This window comes from Rhopalosiphum padi, chromosome 4 (genome assembly GCF_020882245.1).
Source record: "Rhopalosiphum padi isolate XX-2018 chromosome 4, ASM2088224v1, whole genome shotgun sequence".
NCBI classification, from domain to species: Eukaryota; Metazoa; Arthropoda; class Insecta; order Hemiptera; family Aphididae; genus Rhopalosiphum; species Rhopalosiphum padi.
Window position 1 is genome coordinate 11,174,962 of NC_083600.1, and position 18,060 is coordinate 11,193,021.

Genomic DNA, 18,060 nt, shown 5'->3' on the forward strand with positions numbered 1-18,060 from the left:
TTATAATTTAGATATCAATATAATAATAATAAATTTATTCACCTTTTACCTCGCATACACTTCAAAAAAATTTGGGGTTCGGTATTCCTCGTTCTACCTCTCCATCATTAAGTTTTGATATTATCTTAGGTCTTGTACATGTGTTTGTTATTATGTCTTTAGCAGTACTGCAACTACCGGGGATGCTAGGAGTGCAAAAATCCCCGGGCTCCGGGAGGTCGGGCCTCAAATTAATTCATAAAAATAGGTCTGTGGCCGAACTATTTGGAACTTTTTTTTCAAATATTATATTATATGGTTACAATTTATTGTACGTCTCATCAGAATGAACAATTTTTACATTATTATTATTATTATCTACACGGCTACATGAAACATATTTTCATATTACTAGTTTTATACAAAACATTATTGATATTTCCCAATTTTATCCCAATGAGATAAAAAAATAATATAGACTGTTTTAGGAGTAGCAGGTCATTTTTGTCCTCATCCATCTGTATACAATAATGTATATAGCTACAATCAGTAAGACATAAGTTATATTATTTTAAGGATCTATTAGGTATTTAGGTCCTTGGTTACATGGGTCCTATATTATTTGCTTGCACACCTACCAATACATACTAAGTTGCGGCACTGGTCTTTAGTCTTATGTACCCCTATGTATCTATTCCATCTATCCACCTCTTCTCCAGTTTTTCTTTTCCACTCAATAATTCACGCATTTCCATTACATATTATCTAATCATCTCATTAAAATAATGTGAAAAATAAAATGAAAAAGTGGAATATTTTAAACATTTCAATGAATTTACAGTCTTTTTCATGAGTTATCAATATGATCAAATGCCAGTTAGTGGTAATAACCTATTATTTTATGTGGTTGAATATCACTGATATCAGTCACGACTCACGACAGACATAACGTATGTAGCAATATTATAATAAGGCATTCTACTCCTGTGTAATGTACATGAAAATAAAAATAAATTTTTGTAACAACTTTTGCAATATATTTATTAGAATTTTAGTCACATAGAGCAATTACAAGTCAAAATTCGTATTCTACATAATATGAATGCACTATACATTCGAATATCTATTTGATACTTCAGTCAACGTCTTTTGTTTCTCGTTTTTGAAGTTTTAAATGAATATAATACAATAAATAAAACAAAAACAGATAATTAAAAATAATAAAAACGAATCAAGATATTCTAAAACAATTTAATATCGTATTTTTCTAAGCATAAAGTAACAGATTTGTAAAATAACAATGGTCGTTTATTACAATAAAAATTAATATGACGAAATGCGTGCCAAATATTATATCTACGAAAAATAATATTTAGACTGTACCACGTCGAAATAGATCACTACATATATAATACATAAACAAATAAATATACTGCAATATAATACTTTGATATGATTTTATATCTATTTCGCCAAGGATACAAAAAAAAAAAAAAAAAGAGAAGAAAAAAAAGAAAACTATTACTTCTATAGGGTAACAATAAAAACGATTAGGTACTGAATATTATATTATTTTGGTCCCACTAAAGTGTCATAACAACAAATAAATCAAATAATAATAATAATAATAATAAATAAATACAATAGATATTATATTTTAACTAGGTACGTTTACGTGCTATATGGTCGTATATTATGCAGGTATCTGTATAGGTAAAAAAAAAATATGGTCAATTGTAGGCATTCAATTGACATTCAATTCAATATAATATAAATACTATAACGATAATTAATTATTGTACGACTGGGCGGATTGGAAAAATGGGTAGTGAAAACTGAAGAAAAATTACATTATTACGTATCTATTGTGTATGTGTGTATATACATACACGTTTAAATAGATACGATTTACGTTATAAACTATAGTTATAATAGTTAAGATTTAATAATAAAGAAAAAAAATTCTATTTCTTTGCCATGTGGATGGATGAAAATTTTCATCTGCAAAAACAACTTGGTCATTCAAAATGGTCAGTTTAACACATAGGTTCTTATTTATTTTTAATATGGCTTTGTGATATTATTTCTAAATCACAATTTTGTTTTCAAATCCGATTTTTACGTTTCGTATTTTACAAATCACTTGGCATATATACGACAAAAACAAATAAGCTTTACAAGATAATATAATATTTTATATTGTTGTCATAAATGATTCGTATAAGGTACATTCTATATGTTATTACAATTATTTTATTTTTACCGAATAATTATAATATATTGTATTTTTATGTACACGAAAATGAACTAAACCTAATATTTTTTCGTCGTTAAAATAAAATCTAAATTCGAATTTATCTAATATTAAATTCTGATTATTGAGCATTAGGTATATACGAATGACGGTAAATGTCTGTATAGCTATGTTTCAAATAACAATATATACGTTTAAATAACTTTATTAAATAATTCTAAATTATACTATTATTATTATGTAAGATCCTACTCAACTATATAAATATGTATTATAATATAATAATATATATAATAATCTGTAATCGATATAGAATTAACATATAATTTGTATAAAAAACAAGATAAAATCTATATTTAGAATATGTATTATTAATAAATAATTAATATTATTGCTAGAAAAAACAATTGGGCAACGGTGGACCGTTACAAATAGTTGAGGTGCTTATACAAATTAGACAAGGATATCGAGTTGTAAACACCATAATGTTTTGAATCGTACGCTTCGTAACATCCCGGTGAACCCCATTTTAGTATATTCAAAATTAAATAATATAGCGAAATGACTTTTTCTAAATTTTCAAAAACGTTAAAAAGATTCGATCATAATTTGTATACAATGTATAAATAATTTTTTTTAGTTTTTATTTAGTCCATCGTTGCGATTGTTATAAAATATAGATATTTTTATACTTATATATGTACCTGTATAATATATATGATTATATGAACAATAATAATAATTTCAAAACGTATTGCTTCATATGCATAAGGTATAACATCTGTTTAAAATAAGATAAATTAAAAAATATATGTACGACGTATTATATTATGAAAATGCATGATTATGTTCGAAGTTTAAAAGTGGATTGTCAGACACAAATATATAAATTTACTTTCCGAAACTAATTAATTTCCGTGTGAATAATTATTAGATACACACGGTCAATATAAAAGCACCTAGTAGTACGTCCTATTAATTCGATTGTCAAAAATAAATAAAAATATTTTAATTAAATCTAAAAATGTTATGTTCATTATAGTAATTACCTATGAAGTAATTGGCAAAATTTATCTTAATCTTAATTTAGAATACTAATCGAATGTAATGAATTAATAAAAATTAACGATGTACATGATACATAATACCTTTACACAATGTGGTTTGCTAAACACGCTCTCTATAATATAGTATAATATATAATAATAGTGATGGGGTAATAGAAATGCCATTATCTAATCACAAAAGTATTGAGCATGTTTAGTGAATCACTCTGTATACATGGGTATAATTATATATACAATTTAAATATTTGAAGCAATATATTAAGGCACTGAATATTATTTCAAAAATGTAAAATGTTAGAATATCGGGATTTGGGTAGATATACACAATAAAATCGTGATCATGATTGTCAAGTAAATTTTAAATTGTTCACAATTGTATTTTAAAATATTGTTATGAATTATAGACAAACTATGTTACACTATTGAATCAATAATAATAGTATGCACCATGCAAGAACATTTTGTTCCATACATAAAAAAGATGTGTAGGTAGTGTTGGTATGATAGCAAAAATAACACGAAGGGTAAATTATATAAGTTACCTACCTAACACGTTATTATAGTATAGAGATGTATCATAAGTCAGGACCCTGTACAACAATAAAAACTAAAGAGAAAAATAACCGCGACATACAGTGTCCACCTGTATCAAGTATACTTAAATACGAAGAGTAGCAGTTTTAAATATAATTATTCATAAATATATATAAGCTACCTTGAATTTTTGACATGGATAATAAAAATGTGATATTATGATATACGCAATAAAAAAATGTTGAAATCGTTTTAGCAATAATATGATGGCCACAGAATACAAGCAATAAAGGCGTTTTTCAGTAAGTTAGTGGCAGTGCAAAATAAAAATACAATATTAGAATATAAATATAGAGAGAAGGCCTACCCTTAACGAACTCGATACAACATAGTATTTAACAACGATAAACATATTATTATGTATAACAATAACGAATCAAAAAAATTAAAAATTATTTTTATACATTTAAAAATCTAACTGGTATAAAATAAAAAAGAAGTTCAAGTATCAGGGTGAAACAATTAAGTATTATACGAGAAGCAAACTTCAGTCCTCGACAGCTTCTTCGTTTTCGAGTACATGTTTGAACCAAAATGGCTGGAATGCGTGTCCGTTGCCAACGTAGAATTTGCTCATGAATTCCACCCTAACAATTATAACATGAAAATAAAGATTTATATAATATAATGTCATAATAAATATTATTTACAATTTAGATTCGAAAGTAATATGGAAAACTTAAAGTAAACCACTAACAAGGATCACCACAAATCACAATAGTTTATACAGTTGAGTCGCGATAACTTTTATTCCCCTAGAAATATTAATTATAAATAAATTAATATGAATTCGAGTTAAATATTTCGAATAATACATATCTCGAAGCAAATTGATAACTCCCTTCAACTTCGAGTTATCACGACTGACTGTATTACACTATTACATTTGATAGATATGGATCTCAAAAACAAATTATTTGTGTTTTTGAAATAAAAAATTGTAAAACATTAAGTATTTATTGAAATTGATGATAATTTATCATTAATGTTTTCAATTAAAAATGTGTTTCATTTTCTTATATATTTTTTTAGGATAACATAATAATATTAGATATAAAACGTAGTATTATATTATCTTCAGAAACAATAATCAAAGTAATAATAATGATTATTGATTAATTTTTGTGTTTTAAAATGTAGTACTTTTTATTGATGAAATATTAGGTATATTTACAATTAAATAGGTAAACCATAAATGTCACATGTTTGCTTCCAGAGGTTGAATGGTATGTATTATTGCACCATAAAGATATAACGACAAGAAACCGAATTATAAAAGAATAATTCACAAATACCTAAATTAATAATATAGATAGCCTATTAGTGTAGACTGTGTAAAGTATAAACCTGTAGTTGAATCCTTAGATTGGTGAAAAATGAGTATAATCGTAAAATTATGATAACTGATAATAATAATGAAGACTTTAAATGAAAGTAGTCAAAAAGTATATAAATTAAAAACACGTACCAATGCAACCTTAGAGTGTGTAGGAAAGCCGATAAGCCTTCCATCATGACTAATATCGCTAGGGTGAACATAGACCATACGCTGAACATTATATATAATTTGATAGCACCCCAATGCGTCTCGCTGGTCAGGCCCAATCTCAAAACCATGTTCCACAATACTTCAGATAGTTCTGTAGAAAAATTGTATTTGATTGATGAGTACAATAATATAATAATCTGTATAGGTATCGTATTATTATAACGGTAATCGAAATACATACACGATACCGGAGTGGCCCATTTAACCTGTTAAACTTATCTTCTTAATCAATTTTTTTTTATTAATCAAATTCTAATATATATATTTTGTTTTTATCATGATTACTTTTTATTTATTACATTTATGACTTACATATGTTATATCAATTATTTTACACTACATAAATAATATACAAAACACTTGGGAAAACTTTTTAGAAAAGTATTTTGTATAATATAACGAGTTGATATTTAAAAAATTATAAAATCTAGAAAAACACTAGGCTACAAAAAATGTTAGTATTGTTATAAGTACATTAAATGGTTGTAAATATAAACATTTTAAAATTAACTCAGAAAAATAGTGTTAAATGAATCACTTTAAGTACATAACTCCATCTCCCAGACTACCATCAGATCACTTGTAGTGGCGTGGGAGTGATACATTAACTGCGGACAAATACATATTTTAGACCTCCCCCCCCTCCGCTAATTGACATTGGTATCAATTTTATTAATTGCCAATATTTTTTTTCTGTATTTACACAATTTTAGTATCAAATTTTATCAATGAAAGTCTTTTGGTTTGCCTAAAGCGTCTCACCTTCTCTTGCATTATTAAAAATTCAGTATACAGAAATGTTGGACCACAAGTATAGTGGTGCCGGGTAAAGGCGTTACCCCTCAAAATTTTACGAGGGCAGTTGCCTGTTTGGGACCTATGTACGCCACTGATCATTTGTTATTATTACCGAAAAAACTTGACTTGTCATAATCTTTCCCCCTTTTCTATTATAGTACATATAGTTAATTCCAAAAACTTACGTGCGTGTGCTAGAGATAACGCCCAAAGCCTAAGATACGAAGCTGTATGTGAAACTGTGCTCAACACGTATTCGATAGTTTCAATGGACTGATGAATGAATATTTCAGAAGCCGGTTCTTCCTCTTCGTGACCAGCAGCCTCGTTGAGCATGCCACTTAATTCAGTTTCTTTTAGTTCGATGCTTCCGTTCAACTCTCCGCAGCTATCCGACTACGTATTATAAAAATACATCCATAACATATATACATTATTAATTTTATCATATATTGCGGTTTGCAATAACACGTTATAACAGATAACAATTTAAAATATTATATAGTAATATATTAACATAAATTACAAACCGTATGTTTCTTATGGCGTCTCTCATACAAAATTATGTATAATGGTTTGCCAAACAACATTACCGGGATACACAGCATAGCAATTATAACAAAGATCTTTTGTAAACGATCCTAAAATATATAAAGTGTTAAGTATGAATACAATATGAATTGTTTTTCTGCCAGTTATAAATTACTTACTTGTCCTTCAAACATATATTCGTCACATCCGTCGAATGGTTTCGTGTGTTTGAAAAGCATCATATTAATAAACATAATAAGCACGGATGGTGCACATCTAGGGCTGGTCTTTAAAGCTATAATAATTCATACTTTTAAAATTATCATTTACAATAATAATGATATTTAAATACACATACGATTTTTAGGACCATACCAGATCCATTTCATGAACATTAAAGATACCATGTACAAAAATAACAATACCAAAAATAACATTTGAGGTATGAACTGTAAAAGTATGTTGATTTTTTTGTTGAAATGCCTATGAAAAAAAAAATTGGATAAAGTACTTGAACCATTGTACTATTAAAAAACGATGGTAATATATGTACATACACGTGATTGACAACACTGAGTACAACGCCAAACATCATGTGTACGACTCCAAAAATTATTGATAATTTCATTTTGTACGAGTTAAGAAATATTATTTTATTAACAGCAATCTGAAGAATACAATATTATTATAAATAGTTATTGATATATTGTTATAAAGTAAAATTTTAAGTTAAAATTACCTGCCAAACTGGATCTAGTCCCAATGGATAAGGTTTCTGTGAATAATCTGCGGTAGCAGGATCTAAAGTGATACTTTTGTTTCCAATGATAGAACTTGGACTTTCATTATTTGACCAACTGGAGCCGAACAAATTTATGGATTTTGAAAACACATCATTATATATAATGCCAGTGTATATTGAAAAAAATCCCATGAGCAAGATTATGTAGCGACCGCCAAAAAATATGTTCCAAATCTAACAAATACGAATAAATAGTTTTAAATTGTATAGTTGATATATTTAATTTGTTATTAAACCACGGTTTTAAGGTTCAAATTTTGTCAAAACTACAAATATTTACAAATTATTTTGTGGTTAAAAAGTTATAAAATATATAAAATGTTAATTTTTTTTTAAGCTTGAGAAATTAATATAAGGTTTCTCATATGAAGTTTGTACAGAAACCAAAAATCTAAAAAATATACAAGTACAATTTTTTATAGACATTTTAAGTTTAAATTGGATATTGAATAAAGAATAACAATTTTACTTATTTTGTTGTAATTCTAAAATATTCATATGAGTAGAATTACATTTTCAAATGCAAAGTTTTTTGTAAAAATTAGTATAATATATCATATTATTAATAGTAAAATAAATTACACTTTATATGTAATATAAATACATCATTAAATATATTTATTAATAGGATGACCAACTGTCTCAACTCAGAATCATTTTTATTATGCAACGATTTATCATTGAGTTCAAATTGAATACATACATTACAGTGATATAGGTACTCAATAACGAGTCGAGGTACGCTCGATACATACTGTACAGCAAAGTAGTCTCCCACATCTCCTAATAGTATTAAAATTAAACCACGAAAAGAGTTTTTTAATTATAATTTTTAACAATAAAAAACAAACATTAACAATACAAATTTTAAAGATGTATACAAACTTCCAGTAGTAACATAAAAGAAGTAGGTGTAGGATTATCATTCCGAGCGGAATGTTCCCATTCTGTTTAAACTAAGTAGACTAAAAATGATCTCAGCGTTAGTGTTTTAAGATTTTTAAAAATAATTTTATTACTGCAGTATTGGTATCAGAGGCGTAAATTTGCCTTGTTAGAAGGGGGAGCTAAAATTATAAACATAGAACAGGCCCGCGGAGGGCTAAGCCCTTTGCGCCCCCAACATATAAATTTTACAATTTTATTGTAACATTTATTATATAAAATGTATATAAAAACTTCAAAATTATTTATTTAACGGTATATATAATATATAACTTTTTATCGTTGTCGTTATAAAATATTAACGTATAGTTCGATCATTTTAATTTTATTACAAATTTACAATACAAAATTCATACATGAAGCTTAAATGTTCACATAACACATAACTATCGGATATTCTGATTAGGAATTACGTTTTACATTTTATAATTTTCTCTAATAAATAACCTTAAATTTCTTGAAAAACTTAAAAAAAATTCAGGAGGCCAAGCCCCGCTAAGCCAAGCAGTCTAAGCCTCCCCCCAAATTTACGCATATGATTGGTGTGTTGGTACAGCCTTGTTTACTGGAAAACATAATAATCTCATCCCAGACAGAGATGACCATATCGATACCACAATAGATAGTGTAAGATCCGTCATGCTGCAACAATGGTACGGAGAGCGATGTTTTGGAAGAATTTTATAATCTCAATTTTGGTATTCCATAAGCCCATATTAATTTAATTTTTATTGCAAATACATACGTTTGCTTGTATATAGGGACTAATCAGAGCGTCTTCTGTCTAGCTAATATAATTTTCATATTTTTTTATTGATTTACACTATTTTCTTATGAATATGGTGTTTCTGTTGAGCCTAATTAGAGCTAGAGTATGTGGGGAGGGAGTTAACATTTAAGAATAATAACAAAATTCAAAGTATAAATTATGTACAATTTTTTTTAATTATTATATATACGATAATATTAATAAGTATATTTACTGCAACTATCCACATATTATTTAATTGCAGTAAAAAACTTAACTTTCAAATTTTTTTTGTAAAGCTGGGTCTTTGTATTCATATTTTATATACATGCTTATCAGAATGGAACAAAAAGCATAAAATAGTATTAAACATTTTTATATTTACTTCATTAGAAGACTTTGTTTTAGACAATTGTTGTTCATAGATGACCATATATGCGCTAAATACTGTTAAAATTATTCCATGGCCAGCATCACCAAACATTACCCCGAAAAGAAACGGGAATGTGATTATAGTGTATAAGGCTAAATAAAAAAAAAAATTATATTAACAACAATAAATACATATATAAATATAGATCAACCAATTTTAATTCACCAGGATTAACTTCTCGATAACCAGAGACGCTGTATGAATCCACCAAATTTTGGAAGCCCTGCGTGAACCTATTAGTTCGATTGAACGTTGGCGGATTTTCATTAGTGTCGATTATGTTTAAAAACGAAGGTATTGAGCTTCCTACAGCTTTCTAAATAACAAGCATTGCAATTAAAATAAATTCAGTTGATAAATACACTTATAAGACATTAATGATCTTACACTGCCTTCAGCCAATGTGTGTCTGATGAATGCTAAGTCTTTTATTGGTATCCAACATTCACCGATTAGACACTTTTTGGTAACGTCCATATTGAATAAATTAAGGGTATGGTAGATAGCTTTCATTTTGCGAACCATAACACCCCAATTATGCAAATCTTTTGTTACAGTTGTCAACACACGTTGTCTATGGTCTCTTGTTTGATTTAGCACCTGAAAGCAAATAAAAGGTAAATTAACTTAAGCAAGTTAATAAGCAGTATTAAAAAATAATATTATTGTATATATTACCATATTCAAATCTTCTAGTCTTGTTTTAACGCCCTTTAACATCTCTTGTCTCTCAGAATGTGCACTTGGGCAATTATAAAATGACGCATGGAACCCTGAGCAGACTTTTTTAACCCGTGACTTGAGCTGTTCTCCTTGGAAGAATGCAACAAACACAGTTTTGAAAATCTCGTTTCCCTAAATTAATGATACATATTTATTTGTTTATAATATACATAGTGTTCAATGATTTAGAGAATTTCTTGTTTTTTGGCTGGTGTGAATCACCGTATTTTTGACAAATACATAATTATAGGAACATAGTTTAAATTCTTAACACTTCCTGTACACCCATATATTATGATGTTTTTTTTATTTATATATGTAAAAGTACACGATAAGTTGCCTATAAAATGATTCGATTTTCAAAAACAGGGGTGTTTTGGTTATAAAATCGATCTAGTTTGTACTTTTAAAAGGTTTAGAGAGAAGTATAAATTATACTGTAATACAGAGGTTCCCAAAAGGTGAGTTGTGTTATATTTTTAAATAGGTAATACATTTTTTAATCATCTATTATTTTTTGTTGATGTTCAAATTCAGTAAAACAGCAAAAAGAAAGGTTATTCGTTGATATTGTGGGATGTCAAATTTTGAAAAATTCCTAAAATGGGTCGTACAATAAAAAGTTTGGGAACCTCTGCTGTCATAACATAACTATCCCTTTTGAGGTATTTACAAAGGAAAATAATTTGGATTATAAAAATAGCATTGAACTAATAACATACCTTTTAATTAATTAATTTATAATTATAGAAATCATTTAATTAAACTTATGATTTTTCACTGCTTTAAGATATAAGATTATTTAAAAATGTATTGACTGAAAATGTTTTTTGTATTACAGATTAGGTATAATTCTTACTGTAGATGGGTCTTCAAGCGAATCTTCGAGTTCTGCCCGCCGTAAAAATACATTTCCTCGGCTAATACGCCATAACATACGCTCAAAACCAGGTACTCGTTCTCGGGGCACGACTCCGGCAACAAACCTAATACAATAATAATAATAACAATAAAGTTATTAATTAATTTCAAATAAATGTTTAAAATTTCAGTTCATAAAAAATGTTTTTGAATTAAAAAAGTAAACTGTGTGTTTTTATAGGATGTAGGTATGTTAACAATTGTTTAACAAATAAAATTTAAAAAAATATTAGCTTGTATGTATCATATATGAGATGAGTAGTTATTATTTAAAGTTCTATTATATAAAATATATATATCATATAAATTCAACTTAATTTAATTTTAAATTATTAAAATGAATAAGAAATACAATAAAATATAATCGTTTATAATTGGTAATAAAAACCTATTGTATTATTATGTCTACAATTGGTCTTCATCTCGAAAAATAAATTGAACAGCAACAATATACTATTGTTAAATTAAAATGGTCCAAGATAAAAAAAGTCAAACAGGAAACTTTATACAATCAAACTTAATATAATATTTATTGATTGAATATTTTAAAGAAGTATAAGCTAAAAATATCATTATGAATATTATTAACTTGTATAATAAACTAATTGATTATTAAGTATTTTGATTTTATTTCATGATTCACCGCGTTTATTATATTATTTATCAACTAATTAATCTAAATAATATATTCTGTAACTTTTGCTCTTCTTGGGTGTAATTAATAAAATAAAATAAAAAATAAGTACAATATTTACTAGATTACTATTAGTTTAACTAAAAATGTTTATGAAAATAAAAATTGATATAATACTTATGTTGCATTAGTTATTAAAAGGACGTTGTACCTATGGAAAGATAGATTAGTAAAAATTATCACCGAGATTCAAAAATTCTGAGTACGTTTCTATGTAAATGACAATATTAATATATTGTGTTGTAAATGTTATCTTCATCTCATTAACTCATGAAATAGCAAATTTAATGTTTGGAACAATTTGTTTTTATTTGGTTATTTTTAATATTAGAATGAACTTACTAACTATCAAATTTAAAGGTATAAACCACAAAAAAAAAACGTCATGAAGAAATGATAAAAAAATTTGAGAAAAAAATACATAGGAAAATTCATGGTTCAATAAGAAAAACAAAGTGCAAAAATATATCAAATTTCTAGTTGATTAAGCTAAAAACAAAAAAAAAAAACTGTGGTCCCACAGTTATAAGGGTCCTAATATTGGAATGTCTCGGGTATCTATTCCTTATCGGCCAACTAACTATTGAGGAAGTAAGATTGAGAGGAATACTGTATTGTTAGTGTCAATGACCAAACTATAATAATATAATAATACAGTTTCGGGTTATTGGAATATTATTTAATATTATGATAGAGAAACATAGAAAAACTTAATTTTGGTTAAAAATATAAAAGGTATTGGCCCTAAATGTATATTATAATTACAATGTATATATTAAATAAATTTAAATAGTAGATGAACTCAATGTTTATAATTATTGAATACTTAAACATAGTTTAGTATGTACTTATAAGAATAATTTAGAAATCTTTATTTTGACCTTACCTATGATTTATTTAATTTGGATATGATATTTTTGATAAAATAATGACAATGATGAATATCATTAATAAAGTATTTGTTTCTTTTTTCTAAGTTTGTAAAATATTAAACTTACTCTTCATAGTATAATGAATTATATATTAGTCAAATTAAAAAAATAATAAAAATAAAATGTAATACTTACCCAAGACGGCCCCGAGTGACTTGGGACTGACTATTTAGAGCTTCATCGCTAATTAGAGCTTTGGTCAGAGAATCTGTGCCTGATGTACTGACACCATCTTGCTGTTGAAAAGAGAAACTCTAAAGGACAAATAAGAAGAGGAAATCTATGTCTACTTCAAACACTAATGTATCAAATCTATATGCTAATATACATTTAATTAAAACTAAATAAAGCAGTTGAAATGCCTTCTACAATAATTTCATAGAAATAAAATAAGTAAAACAATTATTGTATTTTAAGATAATAGATCATATATACAAACTAAAAAATAACGAATTAAACTGTGTTCAATTCAAATTTGGTACACAAAATATTTTTGATATTTAATAGCAAAATATAAGCATTTTTTAATTGTTTAAACTATATGTTTTCTAACAGCTTTAAAATATATCAAGACCTAATAACATGCAATAAAGCTAAACCCAAAATTACTTACGTCTAAGAAATCCATATCAAGCTCAATGGATGAACAAGAAAAAAACAACATTTTTAGTTAGAGACATTTGAGAAAAAAAATGTTTATCTTATTTGGTACAATTTAATCACATTGGCATTAATATTTATATCTATTTTTTACTTAAGTTATCTATATAACATTATTAGACAAACTTTTTTCACAAACAATAAAATTATATTTGTTTTAACCATTAATTTGTATTGTGTTTGAATAATATAAGTATTTCAACTATAAAGGTCAGAACTTCTTAGCTATATGTTATTTTTTGTTCAAAAATTAGCTGTATGATATAACTATAAAATTGTTTTATTTATTAATTATTATATGTTTTAGTTTTGAATACTTCATTGTTTATTTATATAAATAGATGCTTAGTGGTTATTTATTATATTTAATATTGATAGATTTATTTATAACATATTTTTGTTATAATGAATTAAATACACACAGAACTATGTTGTATAGTTAAATATTGGCTAGAAAAGTATCATAAATTGATTATTAGTAGGATTTATGGTAATGTTTGTGTACCAAATTTGACTAAATAATATACATAGTAAATACACAATGAAAACATTTTTTTTTTTTAAATAAATAAATTATGAAATTATATAATATTATATGCATATCTATAGAATGAATATAATTATAATCAATGTATAATATATACTGGTATTCAAATATTTAATCATATTTGTTGTAAAAGTGTATATTTAAATTAATAAAATTACACTATACAATTAATTATATAGTTGGTTGTGTTTAATAGTCACAATACTAATGTATGTAACTTACTAAGTGTAACTATATTTAATAATAATAATAATAATAATAATAAAATAGTTAATAGGTACCTAGATATTTAGTTTATAAAATTATAAATTTAGTTTGATTATAATAGGAATTTTTCTAGCTCTAATAATATAGTATGAAATTAAAAAAAAAATATTTAAATGTGAAAAATGTATACTACATATTTATCATAAAAATGTATTTTTTCGATACAACATATTTTAAGTATATAAAGAAAGATATATGAGATGAACTAACATTTATTTTAAATTTATCTTATTATACACTTGTTGAAATCAAATAAAATAAATAATAAACAAAAGTACAAAAATAATTATTCCAAAGGCGAACTTAATATTTATTATTAATTATGATTATTAGGCTGAATTGGCCTGAAATTGGCTGAATTTGGTTTCTATAAACTAGTTTATAATATGTATAAATATTAAATATATATTTGTTAAATTTAATATTATAATGGTTACCTCTTCAAAAAATGCATGGGTTTTTTCAAGAACATGTCTAAGTTCTGTGAGCTCGAGGTAGTTAGACTTTAGATTAACGGCATTATGGCTAAGCTCTAAAATTTCGCTCTCTGTGCGCTCTAATTGTGACTAAAAAAAATAAAAAATATTTAAGTTATATAAAGTTATGTACAACAATTAAAAATATGTTAACCTCTAGGTTAATAATTTCCCTTGGATTAGGAGCGAATGGGAAAACGCTGCTTTCGGGTACAGGGACATGCACGTGGTCTTTGTGCACTTCAGCTTGAATATAGCGTAATTTACGTTCTAGTTCATCACAACGTCGTACTTCGCTGACAAATTTTCGCTGGAAGACGTTCATTTCGCTATTTAACTGTACAATAAAATAATAAATCATTTATTACTGATAATGTACTTAAATAGGGGAACATGGGGCAAACTGGGGACGCTAATGTCTGTAAGCCTGTAATTTACTTAATAATCAATTTTTCTCTTTCAAATTTTTTTTACTCAATCTATAAGTCATAGTTATTAATTAGGCATTTATAATGAAAGTAAAAAATTATTTTTTTTATTAAGTATAAAAGGATGTAAAAAATTTACAGTTTGCCCCACTTTGCCCCACACGTGGGGCAAAGTGGGGACACCAAAAAAAAATCATTTAAATTTTATTTATTTAAATTAATTTTCCAACAAAACAAATTATTTATAAAAAAAAACATAAACATACTTAAATGTATACTTAACTTAACTTCACTTAAAGGAAATAAACATATAAATTGTAACTTTTTAAATACAATAAAACTAAAAAACAATTTTAGGAACAAAATTCACAATTGAACATTGTTTCAAAATCTTCTTCGATTCCAGCACAAAGACAATGAGCCCATTTTTTACACTGTCCACACTGAATCCACCCATCAACTGAAGAAGTTTATTTTTATCCACCACTTCAGTTAACAAAGCAAAAAACTTACCAACTGCAACCTGATTGAAGCCTGATGCTCTAGCAGCTGACGTAGCTTCAGGTTGACGTAATGATAAATCTGAATGTCGCTTCATAAAGCCATACAACCAGTCTACTCCTGCTAAATCATCTTTACAAAATGTATGGCTTATATTATTTTTTACTGCTAATTGGTATGCTAAACTTCTCAACTCTACTGAAGTCAAACCAAATAAACGTGCTTCCATAGTCTTTATATACTCTACTAATTGTACCTCCTGCTCCTGAGTAAACACCGTTTTGAACCTTCCAAGAGCTATAAAATTATAAATTCAACTTCATTAATTTAACTTATTTATTCTTATTATACTTATTATACTTAATTATTCCATATTTCAATTTTAAATATAGATTTATTCTAAATGTTTGATAAAGTTTCAAAAGAAAAATTGAAATAAATTTAATATAAATTATTATTTTATTACCTTAAACATATGGAACCAACATTTTAAATTACTTTATTGTGTTTACTATGTTATTATAAATAAAAATAGGTTACCTTTTGTGCTAGCTTCAGCTAAATTATCAGTTGCTGCAAATTGTTTTACTCTTCTTTCTAGAGTAGTTTGAGGAACACCAAAAGATAATGCAGCTTTTCTGAATCCCATCTCTTTATTATTATATGCTAATATTGCAGACTTCATAGAGTCTTCAGACCATGAATGTTGGTTGGTTTTTCTTTTATAATGCCTAACCATTCTGAATTCATAGAATTTAAATTTAATAAAATTTGAAATATGGGGCAAAGTGGGGACGTCCCCACTTTGCCCCAGACAGGTGTAAACCACATTGCCCCAATTGATTAACTTACCTAGAGCCTTTGATTTGATTGTATTCAAATATTTAAATTGAAATAATTAAATTAAAACATTAAATCAATAACACGCACGTTTTAATAAAAAAAAAATTATTAAAAACGGATCACAACATAATTTAATAGATCAATAACAAATTATCAAATTTTATTATCAAGTAAATGATTACAGGCATATGTACAGTTTTTCATCGATTAATCGCAAAATAATCGATAGTTTGATTCAAAACTCTTATCACACAATCTGAGACGACCAAGGAAGCCATAAATCTAATAATATTATCAATGTTATACATTAATACCTAGATATTACGATGTCCCCACTTTGCCCCGGTACCCCACTTTGCCCCATGTTCCCCTATACATAATACAATCAGGGGCATCATTTCAACTTTTTAAAAAAGGTATGCTTTTATGCTAACAACTGGGTTGGACAAAAATATTTTTGGCAGGCCAATATATTGTAGGTATTTACTATAGAATTATTACAAAAAATTGTTTTTGCTCACAACTCTAGAAAAATTGAATCTTTAGATTTACATCTGATGATCTTATACATTAGATATCTAATATCTATGAATATTGTGTACGGTGTACCTAATAAGTAATAATACTAAGTTTTTACTTCAATTATTTTAATTTTTATTCGTATATATATCGTATTTTAATACTACATAATAATGCTGCATATATATTATAACATACCAACTACAGCTTATGACCATAGTTGCCGATGCCTGACCAATAAGACCAATTAAAAAAAAAAAAACCATTATTTTTGACCAACGCAGAAAAATTACAGTTATGCCGAAATGCAATCTTGATCAATTTTAGGTATGCATAAACATACCCTGTAATGCCCTAAATGACGCCCACGAATACAATTACTTATACAATTAAAAGACTTATAATAAAACAAAACACTTATATGTTTTTAGTATTATATGAAGTTAAAACATATTTTTACATACAATAGAAAAAAGATGGAAACAAATTTTAAAGTATTGTCTGAAATTTAAATTAATCATTTTTTACATTATAATATAGATGTGCTAGGTGTGAATTACTTATAATGGATAATTTATACTTAAACTTAAAAGTAAAAAACCACGAATCATTGAAATATTGAATCACCCAAATGAGGACATTAAATCCTATTGTATTATTATATACCTAAGTAAATGTTTAAAACTATGTGTAATTTACTTAATTTAGTAATATAAAGAATAAACAATAGGTAGTAGGTACTTTTATCACGTATTTATATCATATTAAAAATGCATTACAACATAGTTATGGTTTCATGTAATATTATTAATACATTTGACCTTCATATCATTAATAAATAAATATTGA

General features: G+C 26.2%; 1 protein-coding gene across 5 annotated transcripts in view; it reads right to left on the minus strand.

Annotated features, from left to right (window-relative positions):
- Positions 1-993: 993 nt before the first annotated feature.
- The window catches only part of LOC132928207 (V-type proton ATPase 116 kDa subunit a 1), a 41,811-nt gene continuing 24,744 nt past the window's right edge, over positions 994-18,060 (minus strand). For 2 of the 5 annotated variants that reach the window (XM_060992718.1, XM_060992717.1), the window contains 17 exons: positions 15,075-15,257; positions 14,882-15,010; positions 13,584-13,604; positions 13,106-13,206; positions 11,283-11,409; positions 10,379-10,555; positions 10,088-10,300; positions 9,866-10,016; positions 9,653-9,792; positions 7,512-7,748; positions 7,330-7,439; positions 7,131-7,255; positions 6,952-7,067; positions 6,772-6,882; positions 6,427-6,637; positions 5,363-5,534; positions 994-4,481 (listed from right to left, as the gene is read on the minus strand). In XM_060992718.1, coding sequence (XP_060848701.1) covers positions 4,382-4,481; positions 5,363-5,534; positions 6,427-6,637; positions 6,772-6,882; positions 6,952-7,067; positions 7,131-7,255; positions 7,330-7,439; positions 7,512-7,748; positions 9,653-9,792; positions 9,866-10,016; positions 10,088-10,300; positions 10,379-10,555; positions 11,283-11,409; positions 13,106-13,206; positions 13,584-13,604; positions 14,882-15,010; positions 15,075-15,257 — 2,424 coding nt within the window. In that variant the 3' untranslated portion in view covers positions 994-4,381. Of the gene's footprint in view, positions 4,482-5,362; positions 5,535-6,426; positions 6,638-6,771; positions 6,883-6,951; positions 7,068-7,130; positions 7,256-7,329; positions 7,440-7,511; positions 7,749-9,652; positions 9,793-9,865; positions 10,017-10,087; positions 10,301-10,378; positions 10,556-11,282; positions 11,410-13,105; positions 13,225-13,583; positions 13,605-14,881; positions 15,011-15,074; positions 15,258-15,861; positions 16,147-16,389; positions 16,590-16,701; positions 16,863-18,060 lie in introns of those variants that run through there. The other 3 variants (XM_060992721.1, XM_060992720.1, XM_060992719.1) reach the window with 3 other exon arrangements.